The sequence below is a fragment of the Salmo salar genome, chromosome ssa04 (genome assembly GCF_905237065.1).
Source record: "Salmo salar chromosome ssa04, Ssal_v3.1, whole genome shotgun sequence".
NCBI classification, from domain to species: domain Eukaryota; kingdom Metazoa; phylum Chordata; class Actinopteri; order Salmoniformes; family Salmonidae; genus Salmo; species Salmo salar.
The window spans coordinates 72,806,399-72,829,193 of record NC_059445.1 but is presented as its reverse complement, the minus strand read 5'-3'; the positions used below and the strand labels follow the sequence as shown (position 1 = coordinate 72,829,193).

The 22,795-nt window shown below is 42.8% G+C and overlaps 1 protein-coding gene across 17 annotated transcripts in view; it reads left to right on the top strand.

Annotated features, from left to right (window-relative positions):
* The window catches only part of LOC106603804 (disks large homolog 2), a 325,722-nt gene that overhangs the window by 178,660 nt on the left and 124,267 nt on the right, over window positions 1–22,795 (top strand). Inside the window, exon 1 of one of the 17 annotated variants that reach the window (XM_045717320.1) lies at window positions 15,224–15,537. The exons of the other annotated variants lie outside the window; for them this stretch is intronic. Coding sequence (XP_045573276.1) covers window positions 15,454–15,537 — 84 coding nt within the window. The 5' untranslated portion in view covers window positions 15,224–15,453. Of the gene's footprint in view, window positions 1–15,223; window positions 15,538–22,795 lie in introns of those variants that run through there. 17 annotated transcript variants of the gene reach the window in all.

Genomic DNA, 22,795 nt, shown 5'->3' with positions numbered 1-22,795 from the left:
TAAAAATAGCAGCACAACATTGCTTAGAATCAAGGGCAATGGTGACATCATTGAGGACCTTTAAGGTTGCAGTGACATCCATAAGCTGAGCGGAGACCAGATTTCATACCAGAGAGAATACTATAGACATCAAGAAACATTGATTCATATAAAACGGTCATTTTTCCACCGAGGTAGTGCATTGAACTCAACAAATGATAGACTACTGTAATTAACAGAAACTAGGCATTATTCCTTATAAGAGTGTGGTCGAATAAGTATAATGACACAGGACGAGACCCAGATGAAGACACGGGCGGCAGATGGTTCGAGTCTCTGATATTTATTATAATCTAAAGGGCAGGCAAGAGACAGGTCATGGACAGGCAAAAGATCATGAACCAGGTCAGAATCCAGGAGGTACAGAGTGGCAGGCAGGCTCGAGGTCAGGGCAGGCAGTGTGGTCAGGAAGGCGTGCTCAGAGTCAGGGCAGGCAAGGGTCAAAACCGGGAGGACTAGAAAAACGGAGATAAGGAAAAACAGGAGCACGGAAAAAACACACTGGTTGACTTGACAAGACGAACTGGCAACAGACAGAGAATATGAATAAATACCCAGGGACTAATGGGGAAAACAGGTGACACCTGGAGACAATCACAAAGACAGGTGAAAAAGATCAGGGCGTGACAATAAGGGCATATAAAGAGCAATAAAGTTGTTGACTACAGTTGGTAAAAAGCAGTTTTTTTTTTTGCTTATTCAGTAATAAACAGCTTCGTAAATTGTTTTACCTGCTGTGGTTAACTTGTGACACTCATGCATTATGTTGTTTTGGTTCAGCTCCTGGGGCCTTATTTATCAATCATTCATAGGAACAAAACAAGAGAGTTAGATTTATCAATATGAATGTTGGTTTGAGAGTGTGCGTAAATTTACGCAGAGCCATGATCATGCGTACACACAGTGCATGTGGTGGAATAAAGGAACTCCTTAGAATGGGGAAAATATACAATCCATTCGGAAAGTATTCAGACCCCTTCTCCCTTTAAAAAATCAGAAATACCTTATTTACATAAAGTATTCAGACCCTTTGCTATGAGAATCGACATTGAGCTCAGGTGCATCCTGTTTCCATTGATCATCCTTGAGATGTTTCTACTACTTGGTGTCCATCTGTGGTAAATTCAATTGTTTGGACCTGATTTGGAAAGGCACACACCTGTCTATATAAGGTCCCACAGTTGACAGTGCATGTCAGAGCAAAAACCAAGCCATGAGGTCGAAGGAATTGTCCGTAGAGCTCAGAGACAGGATTGTGTCGGCACAGATATGGGGAAGGATACCAAAACATTTATACAGCGTTGAATGTCCCAAAGAACAGTGGTCTCCATCATACTTAAATGGAATAAGTTTGGAACCACCAAGACTCTTCCTAGGCCGCCCGGCCAAGCTGAGCAATTGGGGGAGAAGGGCCTTGGTCAGGGAGGTGACCAAGACCCCGATGGTCACTCTGACAGAGCTCCGGAGTTCCTCTGTGGAGATGGGAGAACCTTCCAGAAGGACAACCATCTCTGCAGCACTCCACCAATCAGGCCTTTATGGTAGAGTGGCCAGACAGAAGCCACGTCTCAGTAAAAGGCACATGAGAGCGCACTTGGAGTTTTCCAAAAGGCACCTAAAGGACTCTCAGACCAAGAGAAACAAGATTCCCTGGTCTGATGAAACCAAGATTAAACTCTTTGGCTTGAATACCAAGTGTCACTTCTGGAGGAAACCTGGCACCATCCCTACGGTGAAGCATGGTGGTGGCAGCATCATGCTGTGGGGAAGTTTTTCCAGTGGCAGGGACTGGGAGACTAGTCAGGATCTAGAGAGAGATGAACGGAGCAAAGTACAGAGAGACCCTTGATGAAAACCTGCTACAGAGCACTCAAGACCTCAGACTGGGGCGAAGCGTCACCGTCCAACAGGACAACGACCCTAAGCACACAGCCAAGACAACGCAGGAGTGGCTTCGGGACAAGTCTCTATTTCCTTGAGTGTCCCAGCCAGAGCCCGGACTTGAACCCGATCAAACATCTCTGGAGAGACCTGAAATTAGCTGTGCAGCGACACTCCCCATCCAACCTGACAAGAGCTTGAGAGGATCTGCAGAGAAGAATGGGAGAAACTTGTAGCGTCATACCCAAGAAGACTGAAGACTATAATTGCTGCCAAAGGTGCTTCAACAAAGTACTGAGTAAAGAGTCTGAATACTTAAGTAAATGTGATATTTTTGTATTTCATTATCAATACATTTACATTTAAGTCATTTAGCAGACGCTCTTATCCAGAGCGACTTACAAAATGGTGCATTCACCTTATGATATCCAGTGGAACAACCACTTTACAATAGTGCATCTAAATCTTTTAAGGGGGGGGGTTAGAAGGATTACTTTATCCTATCCTAGGTATTCCTTAAAGAGGTGGGGTTTCAGGTGTCTCCGGAAGGTGGTGATTGACTCCGCTGTCCTGGCGTCGTGAGGGAGCTTGTTCCACCATTGGGGTGCCAGATACATTTGCTAACATTTCTAAAAACATGTTTTCACTTGTGGGTGGGTGAAAGAAAAAAAAATATACACTCTACACTCTTAGTAGAGTCTACACTCTACTAAGTCTACACTCTTAGTAGAGTCTACACTCTACTAAGTCTACACTCTTAGAAAAAAGGGTTCCAAAAGGGTTCTTTAGCTGTCCCCATAGGAGAACCTTTTTTGGTTCCAGGTAGAACCCTTTTTGGTTCTATGTAGAACCCTCTGTGGTTCCACATGGAACCCAAAAGGGTTCTACCTGAAACCAAAAGGTTTCTACCTGGAACCAAAAAGGGTTCTTCAAAGGGTTCTCCTATGGGGACAGCCAAAGAACCCTTTTAGGATCTATATAGCACCTTTTTTTTCCTTTGAGTGTGGTGGTATGAATGCTTTCTGAAGACACTTTAATTAGACCACATCAGCACGTTTGTTAATAATTCATATAAAGTACAGTAATTTGTTCAATTAGAGGTATTTGTGACAGTGAAACCATTGTTGAAATACTATAAAATACTGATATAATGGGAAATGGAATGAGAGATGGCTGATCTTGCTCTGTTGGAAGATTTGGTACACACTCTATTTTGCAGAGAGTGTGTTTTTAGAGATCAGTGGGACTTTTTTTGCAGAAAGTACAGATTGGCTCATCAGATATAATTTCCCAAAACCAATCTTATAAGATTTTTGTGAGGATTTAAGACCTACTTTAAAAACACATGCCATTCCGGTGCACATCCAAGTGCTATCCACCCTTACGTTTTTGGCAACGGGCACTTTTCAGGGGGCTTACTTATCGGCATCTCACAGCCCTCGATGAGACAATGTTTTGGATGCAATCATAAGAAAAACTAACAGTAACAGGTACAATTTCCATACACCATCGCACAACAGGCCAAGAGGGTTTTCTTTGCTATGATGCCATCAATGTGTTCCCAAATACGAACGGAGCAATAGACGGCACCCACATCGCCATAAAATCACCACCCCAAAACGATTTATATTATGTGAACAGAAAAGTCTTCCACTCTTTATGTGCAGGTGATAGGCTATGTGATCCACAAAAGACGCTGCTGAATGTGGTGGCAAGATGGCACGTATGACTCATTCTGCAGAACAGGAATGTTAGCCTATACACCTACAGGAGGGATCTGTTGATGATGGATAGCTTATTGGTTTGCGTTGCCGACTCATTTGAAGTATACTGTATTTGCCATTGCTAAAGCATCTTGAATTGTCCTAATGGTCCTCTCTTTGTAGCTATGTTTTTATTTTCACTGGTCACGCCACAACTGAGCAAGCTAAATAAAATATTTTGTTTGTACTCAATCTTTGACACGAGCAGCTCTATTTCAGTCTCAGAATTAGTTATTTTTCGTAGCTTTTTTTGTTGCGCATTTGTATTTCATGGTATGGCTTTGTATATTCCCCACGGGTTGAAGGAGGATTTTGACCACATATGGTTAATTAGGGGCATTTAGAAATGCAAACAGCCAAGGTTGTGCATGAGCTTTGAGAACAATTGGTATTCATCAATGGTTATCTCCTACCAGTTTGCATATGACATACGTAGCATTGTTTGATAAATCACACTTTTTCTATGCGTACAACCATTCTAAATTCTGTTCGTAAGTAATATTTTACAATAGTTCCTACAGCTGATTATTGCTATCCAAGTTCATTAATACAAAATATTGTTATTATTGTGTAATCCTAATTCGCTGTTTACAAATTCACATTGCTCATTTAGACACACTCAATCTATGTGAAACGGATAAGAGACAAGCTCATAAGGAACGAACACAATCATTTAAGTTTGGCTGGTCTGAGTGTGCTAACATTGTGGGTCCTAAATGGCACCCTATTCCCTACATAGTGCACTACTTTTGACCCTCTTTTTATATCACTTGTGCTTATCATTTTCCAGACAGATGTTGTTTTCTGCTCTAGTAGTGAAGACCCTGAGATAGAACTGTTCACAGCTCACAATGTCCCGGGTCTTAAGTGATAGCAACGGACAGGCGCTGTTGATGGTTGTTAGGACCACAGTCTACCTTCCCCTCTCGGCTACGGCTGGTATTCCTCCGGGGTCGAGTTGTTGGACGTGTGTGTCGGGCGATTGATTGGGGGTGAAAATGAGGCACGGTGTGGTTGTGTTAATAAGCCTTCCATGAGGTGTGACATGAGCGGTGCTACATTAATGAAGCACATCTTTCATTGCTGCCATAATATTAGCACCAGACAAGATGGGGTAATGCTTAGGACTTTTAATTCATTACATTTACATTTTGGTCACTAAGCAGACGCTCTTACCCAGAGCCACTTAGTCAGTGCATTCAACTAAGGTAGGTAAGACAACCACATATACATTTAGAACGTGACCATGAACGTAACATTTGATAGATGATGAAAACAGAGTATACTATACAATTATTTATGAAGGAATCCAAAGAAGATATGTTTACATAATGTTGATAACTGTACACCGGAAACATACCCAGTAAAATGCACCATAATTAATGATTGCATTAAGTAAATTATAGAATGTAAAAAAAAAAAGCAAACCGTGAAAAAGAGCGCCATCAACTGGTGGTGGTCTCGAAAGAGGTTCCGATTTAAAAATATGTACAATCAGCCTGGGCCCTGATTGTGTATATATATATTTATATACAGTTGAAGTCGGAAGTTTACAATACACCTTAGGCAAATACGTTTAAACTCAGTTTTTCACCATTGTTGACATTTAAGCCTAGTAAGAATTCCCTGTCTTAGGTCAGTTAGGATCACCACTTTATTTTAAGAATGTGAAATGTCAGAATAATAGTAGAGAGAATGATTTATTTCAGCTTTTATTTCTTTCATCACATTCCCAGTGGGTCAGAAGTTTACATACACTCAATTAGTATTTGGTAGCATTGCCTTTAAATTGTTTAACTTGGGTCAAACGTTTTGGGTAGCCTTCCACAAGCTTCCCACAATAAGTTGGGTGAATTTTGGTCTATTCTTCCTGAAAGAGCTAGTGTAACTGAGTCAGGTTTGTAGGCCTCCTTGCTCGCACACAGTTTTTCAGTTCTGCCCACACATTTTCTGTAGGATTGAGGTGAGGGCTTTGTGATGGCCACACTTAAGCCATTTTGCCACAACTTTGGAAGTATGCTTGGGGTCATTGTCCATTTGGAAGACCCATTTGTGACCAAGCTTTAACTTCCTGACTGATGTCTTGAGGTGTTGCTTCAATATATCCACATCATTTTCCATCCTCATGATGCCATCTATTTTGTGAAGTGCACCAGTCCCTCCTGCAGCAAAGCACCCCCACAACATGATGCTGCCACCCCCATGCTTCACGGTTGGGATGGTGTTCTTCGGCATGCAAGTCTCCACCTTTTCCTCCAAACATAGTGATGGTCATTATGGCCAAACAGTTCTATTTTTGTTTCATCAGACCAGAGGACATTTCTCCAAAAAGTATGATCTTTGGCCCCATGTGCAGTTGCAAACCTTAGTCTGGCTTTTTTATGGCGGTGTTGGAGCAGTGGCTTCTTCCTTGCTGAGCGGCCTTTCAGGGTTATGTCGATATAGGACTCATTTTACTGTGTATATAGATAGTTTTGTACCTGTTTCCTCCAGCATCTTCACAAGGTCCTTTGCTGTTGTTCTGGGATTGATTTGCACTTTTCGCACCAAAGTATGTTCATTAGGAGACAGAAAGCGTCTTCTTCCTGAGCGGCATGATGGCTGCGTGGTCCCATGGTGTTTATACTAGCGTACTATTGTTTGTACAGATGAACGTGGTACCTTCAGGTGTTTGGAAATTGCTCCCAAGGATGAACCAGACTTCTACAATTTTCTTTCTGAGGTCTTGGCTGATTTCTTTTGATTTTCCCATGATGTCAAGCAAAGAGGCACTGAGTTTGAAGGTAGGCCTTGAAATACATCCACAGGTACACCTCCAATTGACTCAAATTATGCAAATTAGCCTATCAGAGGCTTCTAAAGCCATGTCATCATTTTCTGGAATTTTCCAAACTGTTTAAAGGCACAGTCAACTTAGTGTATGTAAACGTCTGACCCACTGGAATTGTGATACAGTGAATTATAAGTGAAATAAGCTGTCTGCAAACAATTGTTGGATAAATTACTTGTGTCATGCACAAAGTAGATGTCCTAACCGACTTGCCAAAACTAAGGTTTGTTAACAAGAATTTTGTAGAGTGGTTGAAAAACAAGTTTTAATGACTCCAACCTAAGTGTTTGTAAACTTCTGACTTCAACTGTATATATAACCAGGCAAGTTGGTAAGTTGACTGGGAACACATTTTTATTTACAACCTGGGGAATAGGTGTCAATGGTGTGCGTACTGGGAGCGGAGTCAGGTGCAGGAGAGCAGAGAGTTGTGAACAGGCGCACACTTTGTTTAGGCAGGAGAAACCAACAGACGGACGCCACTGCGTCGAAACCTCCAGCCAATATGCCAAAGTGCAAACGCGCAAACAGTCACAATAATTATGTACAAACAAATAAACATACCTCGTGAAATAAACACAGAACACAAAACAATCTCACACAAAGACATGAGGGGGAACAGAGGAATAAATACATGTAGTGTGATTGGGGAATGAAAACCAGGTGTGCAGGGAACAAGACAAAACATATGGATAAATGAAAAGGCGATGGCTAGAAAGCCGGTGACGTCGACCGCCGGAACAAGGAGAGGAGCCGAGTTCGGCTGAAGTCGTGACAATAGGAACTGGGATGAATGAGCCAATTGGAGGCTGGGGATGATTAAGTGGCCATGATGGTATGAGGGCCAGATTGGAAATGCAGCCAGGACATCAGGGTTTACAACTCTACTCCTACGATAAGTGCCATGGGATCTTTAGTGACCACAGAGAGTCAGGACACCCATTTAACTTCCCATCTGAAAGACAGCACCCTACACAGGGCAATGTCCCCAATCACTGCCCTGGGCATTGTGATATTTCTTCTTTAGACCTGAGGAAAGTGTGCCTCCTACTGTCCCTCCAACACCACTTCCAGCAGCATCTGGTCTCCCATCCAGGGATCAACCAGGACCAACCCTGCTTAGCTTCAGAGGCAAGCCAGCAGTGGGATGCAGGGTGGTATGCTGCTGGCAACAGTGGAGGGTAATAGCAATGTAGCATGTAGCACAGGCTAACAGTAATACCACTGCTATATAACAGTAATAGCAATAATGTACACAATGTGATGACATGGGATCAGCATGTAGCGGCTTATAGCACAGAATAAACACATTATGTACATGGGGCTAGGCTAACCTAGCACACAATAGGAACAAGGCCAACTAGTATGGGCAACAGTGGTAAGCTAGCATGCTAGGCTAGCAGGCCAAATGCCATAGAACAGTATATATTGTGGGCTAGAATGCTAAGCTAGGCCATGGGCTAGTAGTAGCAGACAGTATACACAAGGGAGGCTAGTAGGCCAATGGCTTTGGGTAGGCATGGCAAACATTAGCACTATGCTCTCGTGTGGCTCAGTTGGTAGAGCATGGTGTTTGCAACGCCAGGGTTGTGGGTTCGATTCCCACGGGGGACCAGTATGGAAGAAAAAAAAAATTATGAAATGTATTCACTACTGTAAGTCGCTCTGGATAAGAATGTCTGCTAAATGACTGAAATGTAAAAATGTTACCAGCTAGTGGGTTATTACACTATGGCTAACAATGCTAGTATGTAAACAATGATATGGCCACAGGGGCTGGATGGCATAACAGGAAATGACTGAGATGTGATGACATCGTAGGCCTGCCATCTTAAGTGATTGTGAACAATTGGTGCAGAATTGCATTAGTGGAAACGAAGACTGTTCTCAGGCCTGGTTGAAGATAAATATCTTTGGGTCACGTTGGGGACAATATTAGCTAACCTTAAACCATAGGTTGAAGATGACAAAGGCTAAGACGAGGATTCTAATATCCCATAACTCTTTGCATAAATGAGGACAAATTCTAAACAATGGGACCAGCTATGCTAGTTAGCAACTGCGCTGGTCCCATGAATCTGTTTATATTCTAAATGCTTCTGCATGGAATCATAACTTGTCCTAACCTGGGTATCTTCAACCTAGCCTAAGCCTAACCCTTTTCCTAGCCTCAACCTAATTCTCCTAACCTGACACATTAATTCTCCTAACCTGCTACAAATAGTAACTTTTGCTAGTCAAAACCTACAGACTTCCGCTGAGAGCAGTGTCTGTAGCCACTAATGCGATACAGCAACAATGGCTGGTAGCCATCTTGACACAGTACCTAATGGGGAGAGATTTTAGCTCACAGAAACTATGCTATGAGGCCAGATAAACAGGAGTAAGTAATATGGCTAGTACACATACATAAAGAACTAGTTCATTTGATTTGAGCATATACTGTAACACTGGGAGAGGCGTATACTAACATACTGTAGGTATTAGAGCCTATAACATACAGACAAATAAAATATACATCAACTTACAAAAAAAAATGTTTTACTTTATTTAACTAGGTAGGCTAGTTGAGAACAAGTTCTCATTTACAACTGCGACCTGGCGAAGATTGTCAGGAACCACTCTAAATAGCAGGAGGGGTGAAGTCAGGCGCAGGAGACCGAGGTACGTGAAACACACGTTTAATGAACAAGTCCACAATAGCCAAAACAAGGCAGGGTAACAAAAACTCCAAACAACAGGAAAAATGAATCCTGGAAAGAGTCGGGACGCAGCCAGGCAACCCTAATGCCCAAAATGACAGTGGCAGGGGAAAAACAAATCCCCAACCTACTAAAAGGACGACACGAAAATAATCCCGCACAAACCCCAACTAAAACAGACAGACTAAATACCCCACTAATGACCTAACACAAAACAGGTGCTAACCTAAACAGACATCACCAACTGACAAAGAAACAGAGATCGGTGGCAGCTAGTAGGCCGGCGACGACGACCGCCGGGCGCCGCCCGACTGGGGAGAGGCGCCACCTTCTGTGGACGTTGTGACAAAGATAAAGCAAAGCAGTGCGACACAAACAACAACACAGAGTTACACATTGAATAAACAAACATACAGTCAATAACACAATAGAGGAAAAAGTCTATATCCAGTGTGTGCAAATGAGGTAAAATAAGGGAGGTAGGCAATAAATAGGCCATAGTAGCGAAATAATTACAATTTAGCAATTAAACACTGTGATAGATGTGCAAAAGATGAATGTGCAAGTAGAGATATTGGGGTGCAAAGGAGCAAAAAAAGATATAAATAATAATAAATAACAGTATGGGGATGAGGAAGTTGGATGGGCTGTTTACAGATGGGCTATGTACAGGTGCAGTGATCTGTCAGCTGCTCTGACAGCTGGTGCTTAAAGTTAGTGAGGGAGATATGGGTCTCCAGCTTCAGTGATTTTTGCAATTCGTTCCAGTCATTGGCAGCAGAGAACTGGAAGGAAAGGCGGCCAAAGGAGGAATTGGCTTTGGGGGTACTACGTGTGGGTGCTGCTATGGTGACCAGTGAGCTGAGATAAGATAGGGCTTTACCTAGCAAAGACTTATAGATGACCTGGAGCCAGTGGGTTTGGCGACAAATATGAAGCGAGGGCAGCCAACGAGAGCATACAGGTCGCAGTGGTGGGTAGTATATGGGGCCTTGGTGACAAAACGGATTGCACTGTGATAGACTGCATACAATTTCCTGAGTAGAGTGTTGGAGGCTATTTTGTAAATTACATCGCCGAAGTCAAGGATCGGCAGGATAGTCAGTTTTACGAGGGTATGTTTGGTAGCATGAGTGAAGGATGCTTTGTTGCGAAATAGGAAGCCGATTCTAGATTTAATTTTGGATTAGAGATGCTTAATGTGAGTCTGGAAGTAGAGTTTACAGTCTAACCAGACACCTAGGTATTTGTAGTTGTCCACATATTCTAAGTCAGAACCATCCAGAGTAGCGATGCTGGATGGGCGGGCAGGTGTGGGCAACGATCGGTTGAAGAGCATGCATTTAGTTTTACTTGCATTTAAGAGCAGTTGGAGGCCACGGAAGGAGAGTTGTATGGCATTGAAGTTAGTTAACACAGTGTCCAAAGAATGGCCAGAAGTATACAGAATGGTGTCGCCTGCATAGAGGTGGATCAGAGAATCACCAGCAGCAAGAGCGACATCATTGTGGTATACAGAGAAAAGAGTCGGCCCAAGAATTGAACCCTGTGGCACCCCCATAGAGACTGCCGATTTGAACCCTGTGGCCCTCCGATTTGACACACTGAACTCTGTCTGAGAAGTAGTTGGTGAACCAGGCGAGGCAGTCATTTGAGAAACCAAGGCTGTTGAGTCTGCCAATAAGAATGTGGTTATTGACAGAGTCGAAAGCCTTGGCCAGGTCGATGAATACAGCTGCACAGTATTGTCTCTTATCGATGGTGGTTATGATATCGTTTAGGACCTTGAGTGTGGCTGAGGTACACCCATGACCAGCTCTGAAACCAGATTGCATAGCGGAGAAGGTACGGTGGGATTCGAAATGGTCGGTGATCTGTTTGTTGACTTGGCTTTCGAAGATCTTAGAAAGGCAGGGTAGGATAGATATAGGTCTGTAGCAGTTTGGGTCTAGAGTGTCTCCCCCTTTGAAGAGGGGGATGACCGCGGCAGCTTTCCAATCTTTGGGAATCTCAGACGAAACGAAAGAGAGGTTGAACAGGCTAGTAATAGGTGTTGCAACAATTTCGGCTGATCATTTTAGAAAGAGAGTGTCCAGAATGTCTAGCCCTGCTGATTTGTAGGGGTCCAGATTTTGCAGCTCTTTCAGGACATCAGCTATCTGGATTTGGGTGAAAGAGAAAAGGATGGAGGCTTGGGCAAGTTGCTGTGGGGGGTGCAGGGGTTTTGACCGGGGTAGGGGTGGCCAGGTGGAAAGCATGGCCAGCCGTAGAAGAATTCTCATTGAAATTCTCAATTATTGTGGATTTATCAGTGGTGACAGTGTTTCCTAGCCTGAACCCTAACCGGTTACAATTTCACTTACATGGTCAGTGACGCACTAACACACAGTTTAGGAAGTCCAGGGAAGGATTGTTCGTTCAGGAAGGTCCAGTTGTGAGTTTCACAGATTGTGTTGTGGGGTTTGAGACCAATACCTTGTGAGGCCTGTGATTGGCTGACCAGGTCAGATGACTTTGGTCAGCAGCATGTTCTAGAACGACCCCTAGCAACACCCCTAGCAACAGAGTGGCAAGGACCAGAGGTGTGAATGTCGCTCTGACTCCCAGGGCCAGCGAGAAGGTAGGAGATGAGGGTTAAAGTCCTGAGGGTTTTATACAAGTGGTAAAAATGGAAAAGGGGAAAAAACAAGACAAAAAAAAGAATTCTACCTTAAAGCGGAATAAATTGATAGAACTAGGTTAGATGGATAATGAAACATTTTCTTATCGTTGAAAATCTCATTCCAAAATGATGGGCATTAATATGGAGTTGGTCCCCCCTTTGCTGTTATAACAGCCTCCACTCTTCTGGGAAGGCTTTCCACTAGATGTTGGAACATTGCTGCAGGGGCTTCCATTCAGCCACAAGAGCATTAGTGAGGTCGAGCACTGATGTTGGGCAATTAGGCCTGGCTCGCAGTCGCAGTCGGTTCCAATTCATCCCAAAGGTGTTCGATGGAGTTGAGGTCAGGGCTCTGTGTATGCCAGTCAAGTTCTTCCACACTGATCTCAACAAACTATTTCTGTATGGACCTCACTTTGTGTACGAGGGCATTGTCATGCTGAAACAGGAAAGGGCCTTCCCCAAGCTGTTGCCACAAAGTTGGAAGCACAGAATAGTTTACAATGTCATTGTATGCTGTAGCATTAAGATTTCCATTCACTTGAACTAAGGGCTCAAGCCCGAACCATGCAAAAATCAAATCAAACTTTATTTGTCACATGGGCCGAATACAACAGGTGTAGTAGACCTTACCGTGAAATACTTACTTACAAGCCCTTAACCAACAGTGCAGTTCAAGAAGTTAAGAAAATATTTACCAAATAAACTTAAGTCAAAAATTGTAAAAAAGTAACACAATAACATAACAATAACGAGGCTATATACAGGGGGTACCGGTACCGAGCCAGTGTGCGGGGGTACAGGTTAGATGTAATTTGTACATGTCGGTAGGGGTGAAGTGACTATGCATAAATAATAAACAGCGAGTAGCAGCAATGTATAAAACAAATGGAGGGGGGGGGGTCAATGTAACAGTCCAGTGGCCATTTTATTAATTGTTCAGCAGTCTTATGGCTTGAGGTTAGAAGCTGTTAAGGAGCCTTTTGGTCCTAGACTTGGCGCTCCAGGTACCGCTTGCCGTGCAGTCTAAGACCTGGGTGATTTTATGGGCTTTCCTCTGACACCGCCTATTATATAGGTCCTGGATTGCAGGAAGCTTGGCCCCAGTGATGTACTGGGCCGTTCGCACTACCCTCTGTAGCGTCTAACGGTCAGATGCCGAGCAGTTGCCATACCAGGCGGTGATGCAACCGGTCAGGATGCTCTTGATGGTGCAGCTGTAGAACTTTTTGAGGATCTGGGGACCCATGCCAAATCTTTTCAGTCTCCTGAGGGGGAAAAGGTTTTGTTGTGCCCTCTTCATGACTGTCTTGGTGTGTTTGGACCATGATAGATCGTTGGTGATGTGGACACCAAGGAACTTGAAACTCTCGACCCGCTCCACTACAGCCTCGTTGATGTTAATGGGGGCCTGTTCGGTCCACCTTTTCCTGTAGTCCACAATCAGCTCCTTTGTCTTGCTCACATTGAGGGAGAGGTTGTTGTCCTGGCACCACACTGCCAGTTCCCTGACCTCCTTCCTATAGGCTGTCTCATTGTTGTCGGTGATCAGGCTTACCAATGTTGTCGTCAGCAAAATTAATGTTGGTGTTGGAGTCGTGTTTGGCCACGCAGCCGTGGGTGTTGAGGATCAGCGTGGCAGGCGTGTTGTTGCCTACCCTTAACACCTGGGGGCGGCCCGTCAGGAAGTCCAGGATCCAGTTGCAGAGGGAGGTGTTTAGTCCCAGGGTCCTTAGCTTAGTGATGAGCTTCGTGGGCACTATGGTGTTGAACGCTGAGCTGTAGTCAATGAACAGCATTCTCACGTTGATGTTCCTTTTGTCCAGGTGGAAAAGGGCAGTGTGGAGTGCGATTGAGATTGTGTCATCTGTGGATCTGTTAGGGCGGTATGCGAATCGGAGTGGGTCTAGGGTATCCGGGAGGATGCTGTTGATGTGAGCCATGACCAGCCTTTCAAAGCACTTCATGGCTACCGACGTGAACAGTCCCCGACCATTATTCCTCCACCAAACTTTACAGCTGGCACTATGCATTGGGGCAGGTAGCGTTCTCCTGGCTTCCGCCAAACCCAGATTCGTCCATTGGACTGCCAGATGATTGGCTTTGCGCATGGTGATTTTAGGCCTGTGTGCGGCTGCTCGGCCATGGACAAACAGTTCTTGTGCTGACGTTGCTTCCAGAGGCAGTTTGGAACTCAGTAGTGAGTGTTGCAACCAAGGACAGAAGCGCTTCAGAATAAAAAGAGCATAGAATGTGCAGGGAAAGGAAAATGTGGAAAATATAAATAAAATGAGCAGAGAAATGGAGTGTGGAGTATACCCCTATCATATTTCATATTATATGCATTTTGTTGTTTAGGGGAATGGTGCATGTTTACAAAAATATATATATTTTTTGTCACAACCCAGCACAAGGTCTTGTGGTAGTAACTCTGAGGTAGTGAGTAATTGTGTTGTTTTCTTTTTCACGAGAACAACAGGTACAGATGTAGGATCTTAATGTGATCACTATTTTGTTGGCGAGAATTTTCCTGCACAGTCAGAAATGCAATCTTGTAGTGTATTCGAGGTTTAAAAAGGCTTCTAAAGTTTGTAATTTCCACTTTAAAATATCAGACTTGATTTGCCCTAATGAAAAAAAATCAACCCCTACAACAAATCTCATTAATAATTTGTATTTCAAATCAAATCATCAAATCAAATGTATTTATAAGGCTCTTCTTACATCAGCTGATATCTCAAAGTGCTGTACAGAAACCCAGCCTAAAACCCCAAACAGCAAGCAATTTCCTGTTGTTGCAGTATTATTTTGCTGCTGTAGCAAACTGGCTCAAATTAAGATCTTACATCTGTAGTACCCACGCTGCCGTACACTAGCGTGACTCATGGAAACAGACTCTGTGTGTTCCCCAGAGGGTCCTACTCACCATGACCCTGTGTGAGAGTGTGTGTATTAAACCTGCCAAGCTGGAAGGCACCATTGATTCAGCAGCAGCTTTCCCCTGTTCCACTTTCAACCCTGCTGCCCAGGGGGGAGGGGGAAGAGAAAGAGAGAGATGCATTCTGGCCCCGGATGATGTACGGCACTGGGCTGGGTGATAGCAGAACCTCCTCTGGGTGCTAGGGCTCTAGACAGGCAGTTTTCAGGACTAGATGGGTGCTAAGGATGCTAAGACATGCTCACTGTCCATCCCTTCTTTCTGTGATATGTAAATAGAGCTGCTGCAGACACTGCCCCCCCTTCTCTCTGTCACACTCACTCACTCACTCACTCACTCACTCACTCACTCACTCACTCACTCACTCACTCACTCACTCACTCACTCACTCACTCACTCACCGGGAGTGTGTGTGGGTGGGAGAGAGACCTTCTTCTGCTGTGTTGAGACGCAAAGAAAGCAAGAGAAAGAGAGGCTCTCTATGCTCAAGTCCTACTCCTGCTTTCTCTCTCATCATTCCTCCCTTCTGCTCTCTCTTGCCTGTGGAATATACTGACAAGGAATAGTATCTCAGACACGTGTGTAGAGCCTTTTTTGGCTTGCAAACAAAACAAGTGCTTTATTTCTTTGCAGTGAGTATGTTTGCCTCGATTTTTTATGCCAAGAAGCTAGGGAGAAGACTTGTACAGAATGCGAGGAAAGACAAAATGCCGAAAGATACGGTAGGTGCAAGTGTTTTTTGGGGGATTTATTTCGGTCAACAAATACAGTGTCATGGTATAAGAAGAATACCAAGTGAAAGTGTCCATCTGGATGTAAGAAGCAGATTATGCTGTGCTCAGCTTTCTTCAGTGTTTATTTTTTGAAAGGCTCTGTTTTGTGGGCTATGCAATTTCTTCCTAAAAGCATCTGTTCTGTCTCATTTGAGAGAGAGCGTGAGAGAGACACAGAGGGAGTGAAAGAGAGAGAGAGTATGACAGAGAATGATGTCTCATAAGATCTGATCATTGTACTCTGAACTGTGGTACTCTACTGTATCTTTCTCATTAACTGCGCAAGATCCTCTTATCTGTCCTCCGGTTACATTTCTCCTCCGTCTTCTAAGTCCCAGACACACATTGACAATGTGCCTGCTGCGCTAGCAGATTTCATCCCGACAGAGTCTTAAGATAAATCATCATTGCTTCTGATTAGTCCAAGGGCAGTTGCTTGCATTGCTTCATTTGTCTCAATGTTCCTGTTTAACGGACAGCCGGATTGCAAAGGGTGTTTTGGTCCTGTAAGGAGTCCTACTGAGATTAAAACAAGTCCTGCTGAGACTGAGGCTGTCCTAATATGGACACCTTGTATGTGCCATATGTCACCTGGGATTGTGTGTGGTTAATGTGACTTAAGCAGTGGAGAAAGTAAGCCTTCTATTTTGGAAGTATTGAATCTACTGTGTGCATTTTACAGATTGCTGGGAGAGCCTTACATCAATAGAGTTTCCACATATTTATTTTTGCCCTGGAAAATTTGAATTGTAATATCTTTGAATATAATAGATCCTAAGCTTTTTATAAACCAGAATGTTGAGTTTTTCAGCTGTTTTCAGTTGGTTTTCAGCTGTTCAAAAGGTAGCAAGCAGCAACATCAACAGGTTTCTGCTCTGGGGCTAAGTCATTTGCTCCCAAGCCTGTTATGCTGAAAACAGCCTCCTCCTGGTGCTTCAATCTAAGCAAGCAGTACAGTAAAAAAATAATAATTGCGACATGGATTTGTTCACTTAAACACAAAGACGCAAAGCGTTGCCTAGCAACAATAGAGCTGGTTTGCAAGGAGGCGGCAGTGGGGCGTATTGATCCAGAGAGCAGACAAGATGGGTCAGGGATAAGATAGTCTCGTGGGAAGACATCCTTCCAAATCACTTCTTACTGACTCAACTATTGGAAGTCTGGAGATTTTTAATATTGAATTTTGTGTTTGAATGGAAACTTAACTCATTTCGGTGACTCTGAATTGAATCAACATTGTTTCCTATCAGGAGAGGCATTTCCTTATTTTTCTCTTTTTTTACTTGTTTTGTCCGTACTTCCTTTCCCTCCAGTATCGGACAAGGAAAGTTTTAGTCGTTTTAGTAGCATTCTTTTTTGTGTCTTATGTTATCTAGTTTGTTGCTAGTCAGAGAGTAGTTGTTTTAGTGTGATGTATTTTTGAATGGATGGATAACTAAGCAAGGCTCTTTCTTGATCACTATACTCACCAGACCTTTCCAGTATGTTATGAGCTAAAGAACTTGGCCATTACCTCACACTTGCCTACACTGAGAGAAAGCACATTGCATTACACAAGCACTCTTACACACAGCCACAAAACATTGGCATTAGCACGCTGGCTCGCAGCCACTCACTCATGTGTGTGTGTGTGTGTGTGTGTGTGTGTGTGTGTGTGTGTGTGTGTGTGTGTGTGTGAAGCTGAGCGTGAATGAGCAACAGGGAGAGCAGAGAGGAGTGTGAGCCTCAGCACAGTTGGGAAGCAACTAATTGGTCCTCTGTGTCAGCTCTTCTACAGTATAAGTCACAGTTATTGTAGTGGGCTTATAACTGGTTCAGTGTGCAGCTGTGTGTTAAGGTAAACTGCTCTGTCTAAACAACAATGAGTTCATCTGAATCACTGGCTACATGTTGAGAGTTTGCAAGTCAGGTGTCTGTCCAATCAGCGGCGACTTGCAGGTTTAGCCTAATTCGGTATATGGCTTGCCCGCATTGGGAAAAAACTGTGATGTTTCACAAATGCAGTGATTCCTTAGGCTATAACTGCTCAGTGAGTAGCAGTGGTCGGAAAAGTACTCAATTGTCATACTTGAGTAAAAGTAAAGATACCTTCATAGAAAATGACTCAAGTAAAAGTGAAAGTCACCCAGTAAAATACTACTTGAGTAAAAGTCTAAATGTATTTGGTTTTAAATATACTTAAATATCAAAAGTAAGTGGAATTGCTAAAATGTACTTAAGTATCAAAAGTAAAAGTATAAATCATTTCAACTTCCTTATATTAAGCAAACCAGACGGCACAATATATATATATTTTTAATTTTTTTTTTGACAGATAGCAAGGGGAACACTCCCAAAACTCAGACATGATTTACAAACAAAGCATTTGTCTTTAGTGAGTCTGCCAGATTAGAGGCAGTAGGGATGACCAGGGATGTTCTCTTGATCAGTGTGTGAATTGGACAATTTTCCTGTCAAAATGTAACGAGTACTTTTGGGTGTCAGTAAAAAGTACATTATTTTCTTTAGGAATGTAGTGTAGTAAAAGTAAAAGTTTCCAAAAATATAAATAGTCATGTACAGATACCCCAAAAAACTACTTAAGTAGTACTTTAAAGTATTTTTACTTTACAGCACTGAAGAGTAGTTCTCATGGGAAAATGCAGAAATGTATGTCAATAAAAATGATTTGCCTTCCAGGTCAGGCTTACTATTTTATAGCAGCCTATTGATGAAATTACAGAAATGAATGAATGAATGATGTTGGCGAGGCTGCCATTTTTTATTTTTTTTTATTTAGCTTGAAGGGTATCTACCACTGGAGGCGCCTCAGAGGAGGAAGGGGAGGACCATCCTCAGTGAATTTCATTAAAAAAGTAATTTTTAAAACATTTAAAAAGTTATCATTTTTAGATAAAACTATACTAAATATATTCACGTCACCAAATAATTTATTAAAACACACTGTTTTGCTATGAAGGTCTACAGTAGCCTCAACGGCACTCTGTAAGGTAGCACCATGGTGTAGACAGAGGACAGCTAGCTTCCGTCCTCCTCTGGCTACACTGACTTAAATACAAAACCTAGGAGCCTCATGGTTCTCAGCCCCTTCCATAGACTTACACAATAATTATGGCAACTTCCGGAGGACATCCTCCAACCTATCAGAGCCCTTGCAGCATGAACTGACATGTTGTCCACCCATTCAAAGGATCAGAAAATGAATATAGTACTGAAAGCATAAGCTACAGCTAGCTAGCACTACAGTGCATAAAATGTGTCGAAGAAGAAGCAAGAGAGAGAGATTTAGCCTTTTTTTTTTATCTTCTTCACATTCAGTTTCCCTTACTTAGCAAGCAAATGCGGCTAGCTAGTTCAGAGGGATTCTATGTTAGCTAGCTGGCTATGACTATCCAACACAACACTGGAACTCTTCCAAGTCAAAGTAAACTTTTGGTTTTACTAATGTATTGCCACCGGGGCCTGCCGGTGTAACTGCTAAACTGCTAACTGACTATACACTGTAAAGTTACTGCATGATTGTAGCAGGGTTAGCTAACGTCATAGTCAACATTGTTAAGCAGAGCAACACAGGGGAGCCCAAGAGCAGCCTCAGATGAGGAAACAGGGATGAATGAACCAAAATATTTAGTTACACAGGGAGATATGGAGTGCAGATCCGGGGAAGCTCGGATGAGTTGCAGAAAAACCAGATGTGTAGACTGAGATTGGAGTTAGCTGAGTAGAACAGGATAAACAGGTCCTGAGGGGAATCCAAGGTAGTGGTGTTGAGTAAAATCCAGAGCAAGGTAGTTGGGTGGTGAGATGTGGAACAGGAGACAGGATCCAGAGACAGAGCAGTAACTGCAATGAGAGGATAAACAGTGTCAGGCAGGGAAACAGGCACAGCAGAGTAATAGGATCTTGAATAATCATAAATGGCTAGAATCATGAACAGACTGAACAGAGATTATGATCTGGCAAAGTGGAAGTGGCAGGACTGAGAATTTGTAGAGGTCTTGATTATGGAACGGGTTGCAGCTGGTAGGGATCTGCTCTGACTCCAGCACACCTGTCTCCAACCACACAATCACACAGAGAGGGAGAGGGAGAGAGAGAGAGAGAGAGAGAGAGAGTGTGTGTACAGGGGGAGTAGCTGCAGGTCAAGAGGACACCAGATGAACACCAGAGGGCGTAGCAGGAGCAGATGTGAGAAACATAGCTAATAGAACTAACGCTTCTATTAGCTATGTTGACTATGACGTTACTTTAGCTAAAATGGTGACAATGATGTAGGCTGTGTGTAGCAGTTATATGGTTTGGCATGGAAAGTTTTTTTTCGCTTGGTCAGATACAGCTGATGTGTTGTGCATTGAAGTCCACAAGTGAAGAGAAAAGGTGAGAGGAGGAGAGCGCATAGATGAGAGAAGGAATACAACGTGGCTGCTATTAATGTGAACTGTGTTTACGCGTGACCAGACGTGTATTCATTCCTCTGATTCTTTTGAAAAACATTTCTTAAACGGAAGCAAACGGAACAAAACGGGGATAAACATGCCTGAATTTGTCCAATAGAAACTCTCATTTGCAACTGTTGGACTAATGATTACACCTTGCTGTCTGTCCATGTGTCACTGTCTGTCACCTCACCATTTTCTCTCGACCTGTGTGCACATACGTTGTAAACTTTCATTCATAGGCTAGGTTGTAGCAACCTCATGAGTATCATGTAGTAGCCAATAGATATCGATGTTACAGTACATTGAGCTGGGTGAATTCGGAAAGTATCCAGACCCCTTCCCTCTTTCCACATTTTGATATGTTACAGCCTTTTACTGAAATGGATTAAATAAAAACAATTCTTCGTCAATCTACACACAATACCCCATAATGACAAAGCGAAAAGAGGTTTTTGCAAATGTATAAAAATAAAAAACAGAAATACCTTATTTACATAAGTATTCAGACCCGTTGCTAAGAGACTTGAATTTGAGCATCCTGTTTCCATTGATCATCCTTGAAATGTTTCTACAACTTGATTTGAGTCCACCTGTGGTAAATTCAATTTATTGGACATGATTTGGAAAGGCACACAGCTGTTTATATAGGTTACACAGTTGACAATGCATGTCAGAGCAAAAACCAAGCCATGAGGTTGAATTAATTGTCTGTAGAGCTCAGAGACAGGATTGTGTTGGCAGATCTGGGGTAGGTTACCAAAACATTTCTGCAGCATTGAAGGTCCCAAAGAACACAGTGGCCTCAATCATTTTTAAATGGAAGAAGTTTGGAACCACCAAGACTCTTCCTAGAGCTGGCCGCCTGGCCAAACAGAGCAATCAGGGGAAAAGGGCCATGGTCAGGGAGGTGACCAAGAACCCGATGGTCAGTCTGACAGAGCTTCAGAGTTCCTATGTGGATATGGCAGAACCTTCCAGAAGGACAACCATCTCTGCAGCACTCCACCAATCAGGCCTTTATGGTAGAGTGGCCAGATGGAATCCACTCCTCGGTAAAAGGCACATGACAGCCCGCTTGGAGCTTTCCAAAAGGCACATAAATGACTCTCAGACTAAGAGAAACAAGATTCTCTTGTCTAATGAAACCAAGATTGGATTCTTTGGCGTGAATGCCATGCGCCACATCTGGAGGAAACCAGGCACCGCTCATCACCTGGCCAATACCATCCCCACAGTGAAGCATGGTGGTGGCAGCATCATGCTGTGAGGATGTTTTTTAGCGGTAGGAACTAGGAGACTAGTCAGGATCGAGGGAAAGATGAACGGAGCAAAGTACAGAGAGATCCTTGATGAAAACCTGCTCCAGAGCGCTCAGGACCTCAGGAAGGTGAAGGTTCACCTTCCAACAGGACAACGACCCTAATCACATAGCCAAGACAATGCAGGAGTGGCTTTGGGACAAGTCTCTGAATGTCCTTGAGTGGCCTAGCCAGAGCCCGGACTTAAACCCGAACATCTCGAACATCTCTGGAGAGACCTGAAAATAGCAGTGCAGCTTGAGAGGATCCTGCAGAGAAGAATGGGAGAAATTCCCCAAATACAGGTGTGCCAAGCTTGTAACATCATACCCAAGAAGACTCGAGGCTGTAATCGCTGCCAAAGGTGCTTCAACAAAGTACTGAGTAGGGGTCTGAATACTTATGTAAATGTCATATTTCCGTTTTTTTTATTTTTACATTTGCAAAAACCATCAAAAAGCCTGTTTTTGCATTGTCATAATGGGGTATTGTGTGTAGATTGATGAGAGGGAAAAACGATTTAATCAGAATAAGGTGCTAGAATAAGGTGCTAGAATAAGGCTGTAACGTAACAAAATGTAGAAAAAGTTAAGGGGTTTCAATACTTTCTGAATGCACTGTGCATAAGGGACTTTATGTTCATATCCCGTACTGCATTCATAATTAAACTCTCTGTAAATGCTAATGTAAAACATAACCAAAATATTAACTTGCAGTTGTCAACATAAGTTGATAAGCTTTATGCTTATGAAATTCTTATGCACTGCAAATGGATGCATTATTTATGGCATATGAATGTGTTATGAATGTAGGTACTCTTCAAGTAAAGTGTTTCCAACATTTTTAGGTTTGACTCAAGGAAACTCATCAGTGAAAGTGCTGCTCAATCTAATGCTTAATTTAATTTACATATTAGATTTGGAATGTTGCTGTTATCTAAATAAATGTAACTTTTAAAGATTTTGAAAAGTAAATTAAACATAAGGCCAAAACAATGAATGCCCACCAAAGTACATTTCAGGATATCATATATTTCTTCTTATCAGAGTCAAAGTCGGCCTATAGACATTTCTCTAATATTCCACTTCGAATTGTGACCTGAAACACAAGAACAAATTCAAGCAGAGATTAAATCTAATTGAAAGAGGACTGCTTTTGTTATTAGATTACCAGAGCAGTCGCTGCTGCCAGATTTACTCATAGGAAATCCTACCAGAAATAGCCCATTTAATTGTCACACAAATAAAATATGTATTTTCCACTTGTGTTTGCTAAGCAGCACTGACATGGAGTCTGTAAAAGGCCTGTTCTTTCTGTACTATTCCTCTAGTGGCTACTTTTTTTTCTCCATTTAATAATTTGAACATTGATGTTGTGAGAATCATTACCAACAAGCAAAGTTGGAGAGGAGAGACTCAAATATGTTGATTTCCAGTTGATAGACTTAAAGTTTTCCTCTTTTTTTCACAC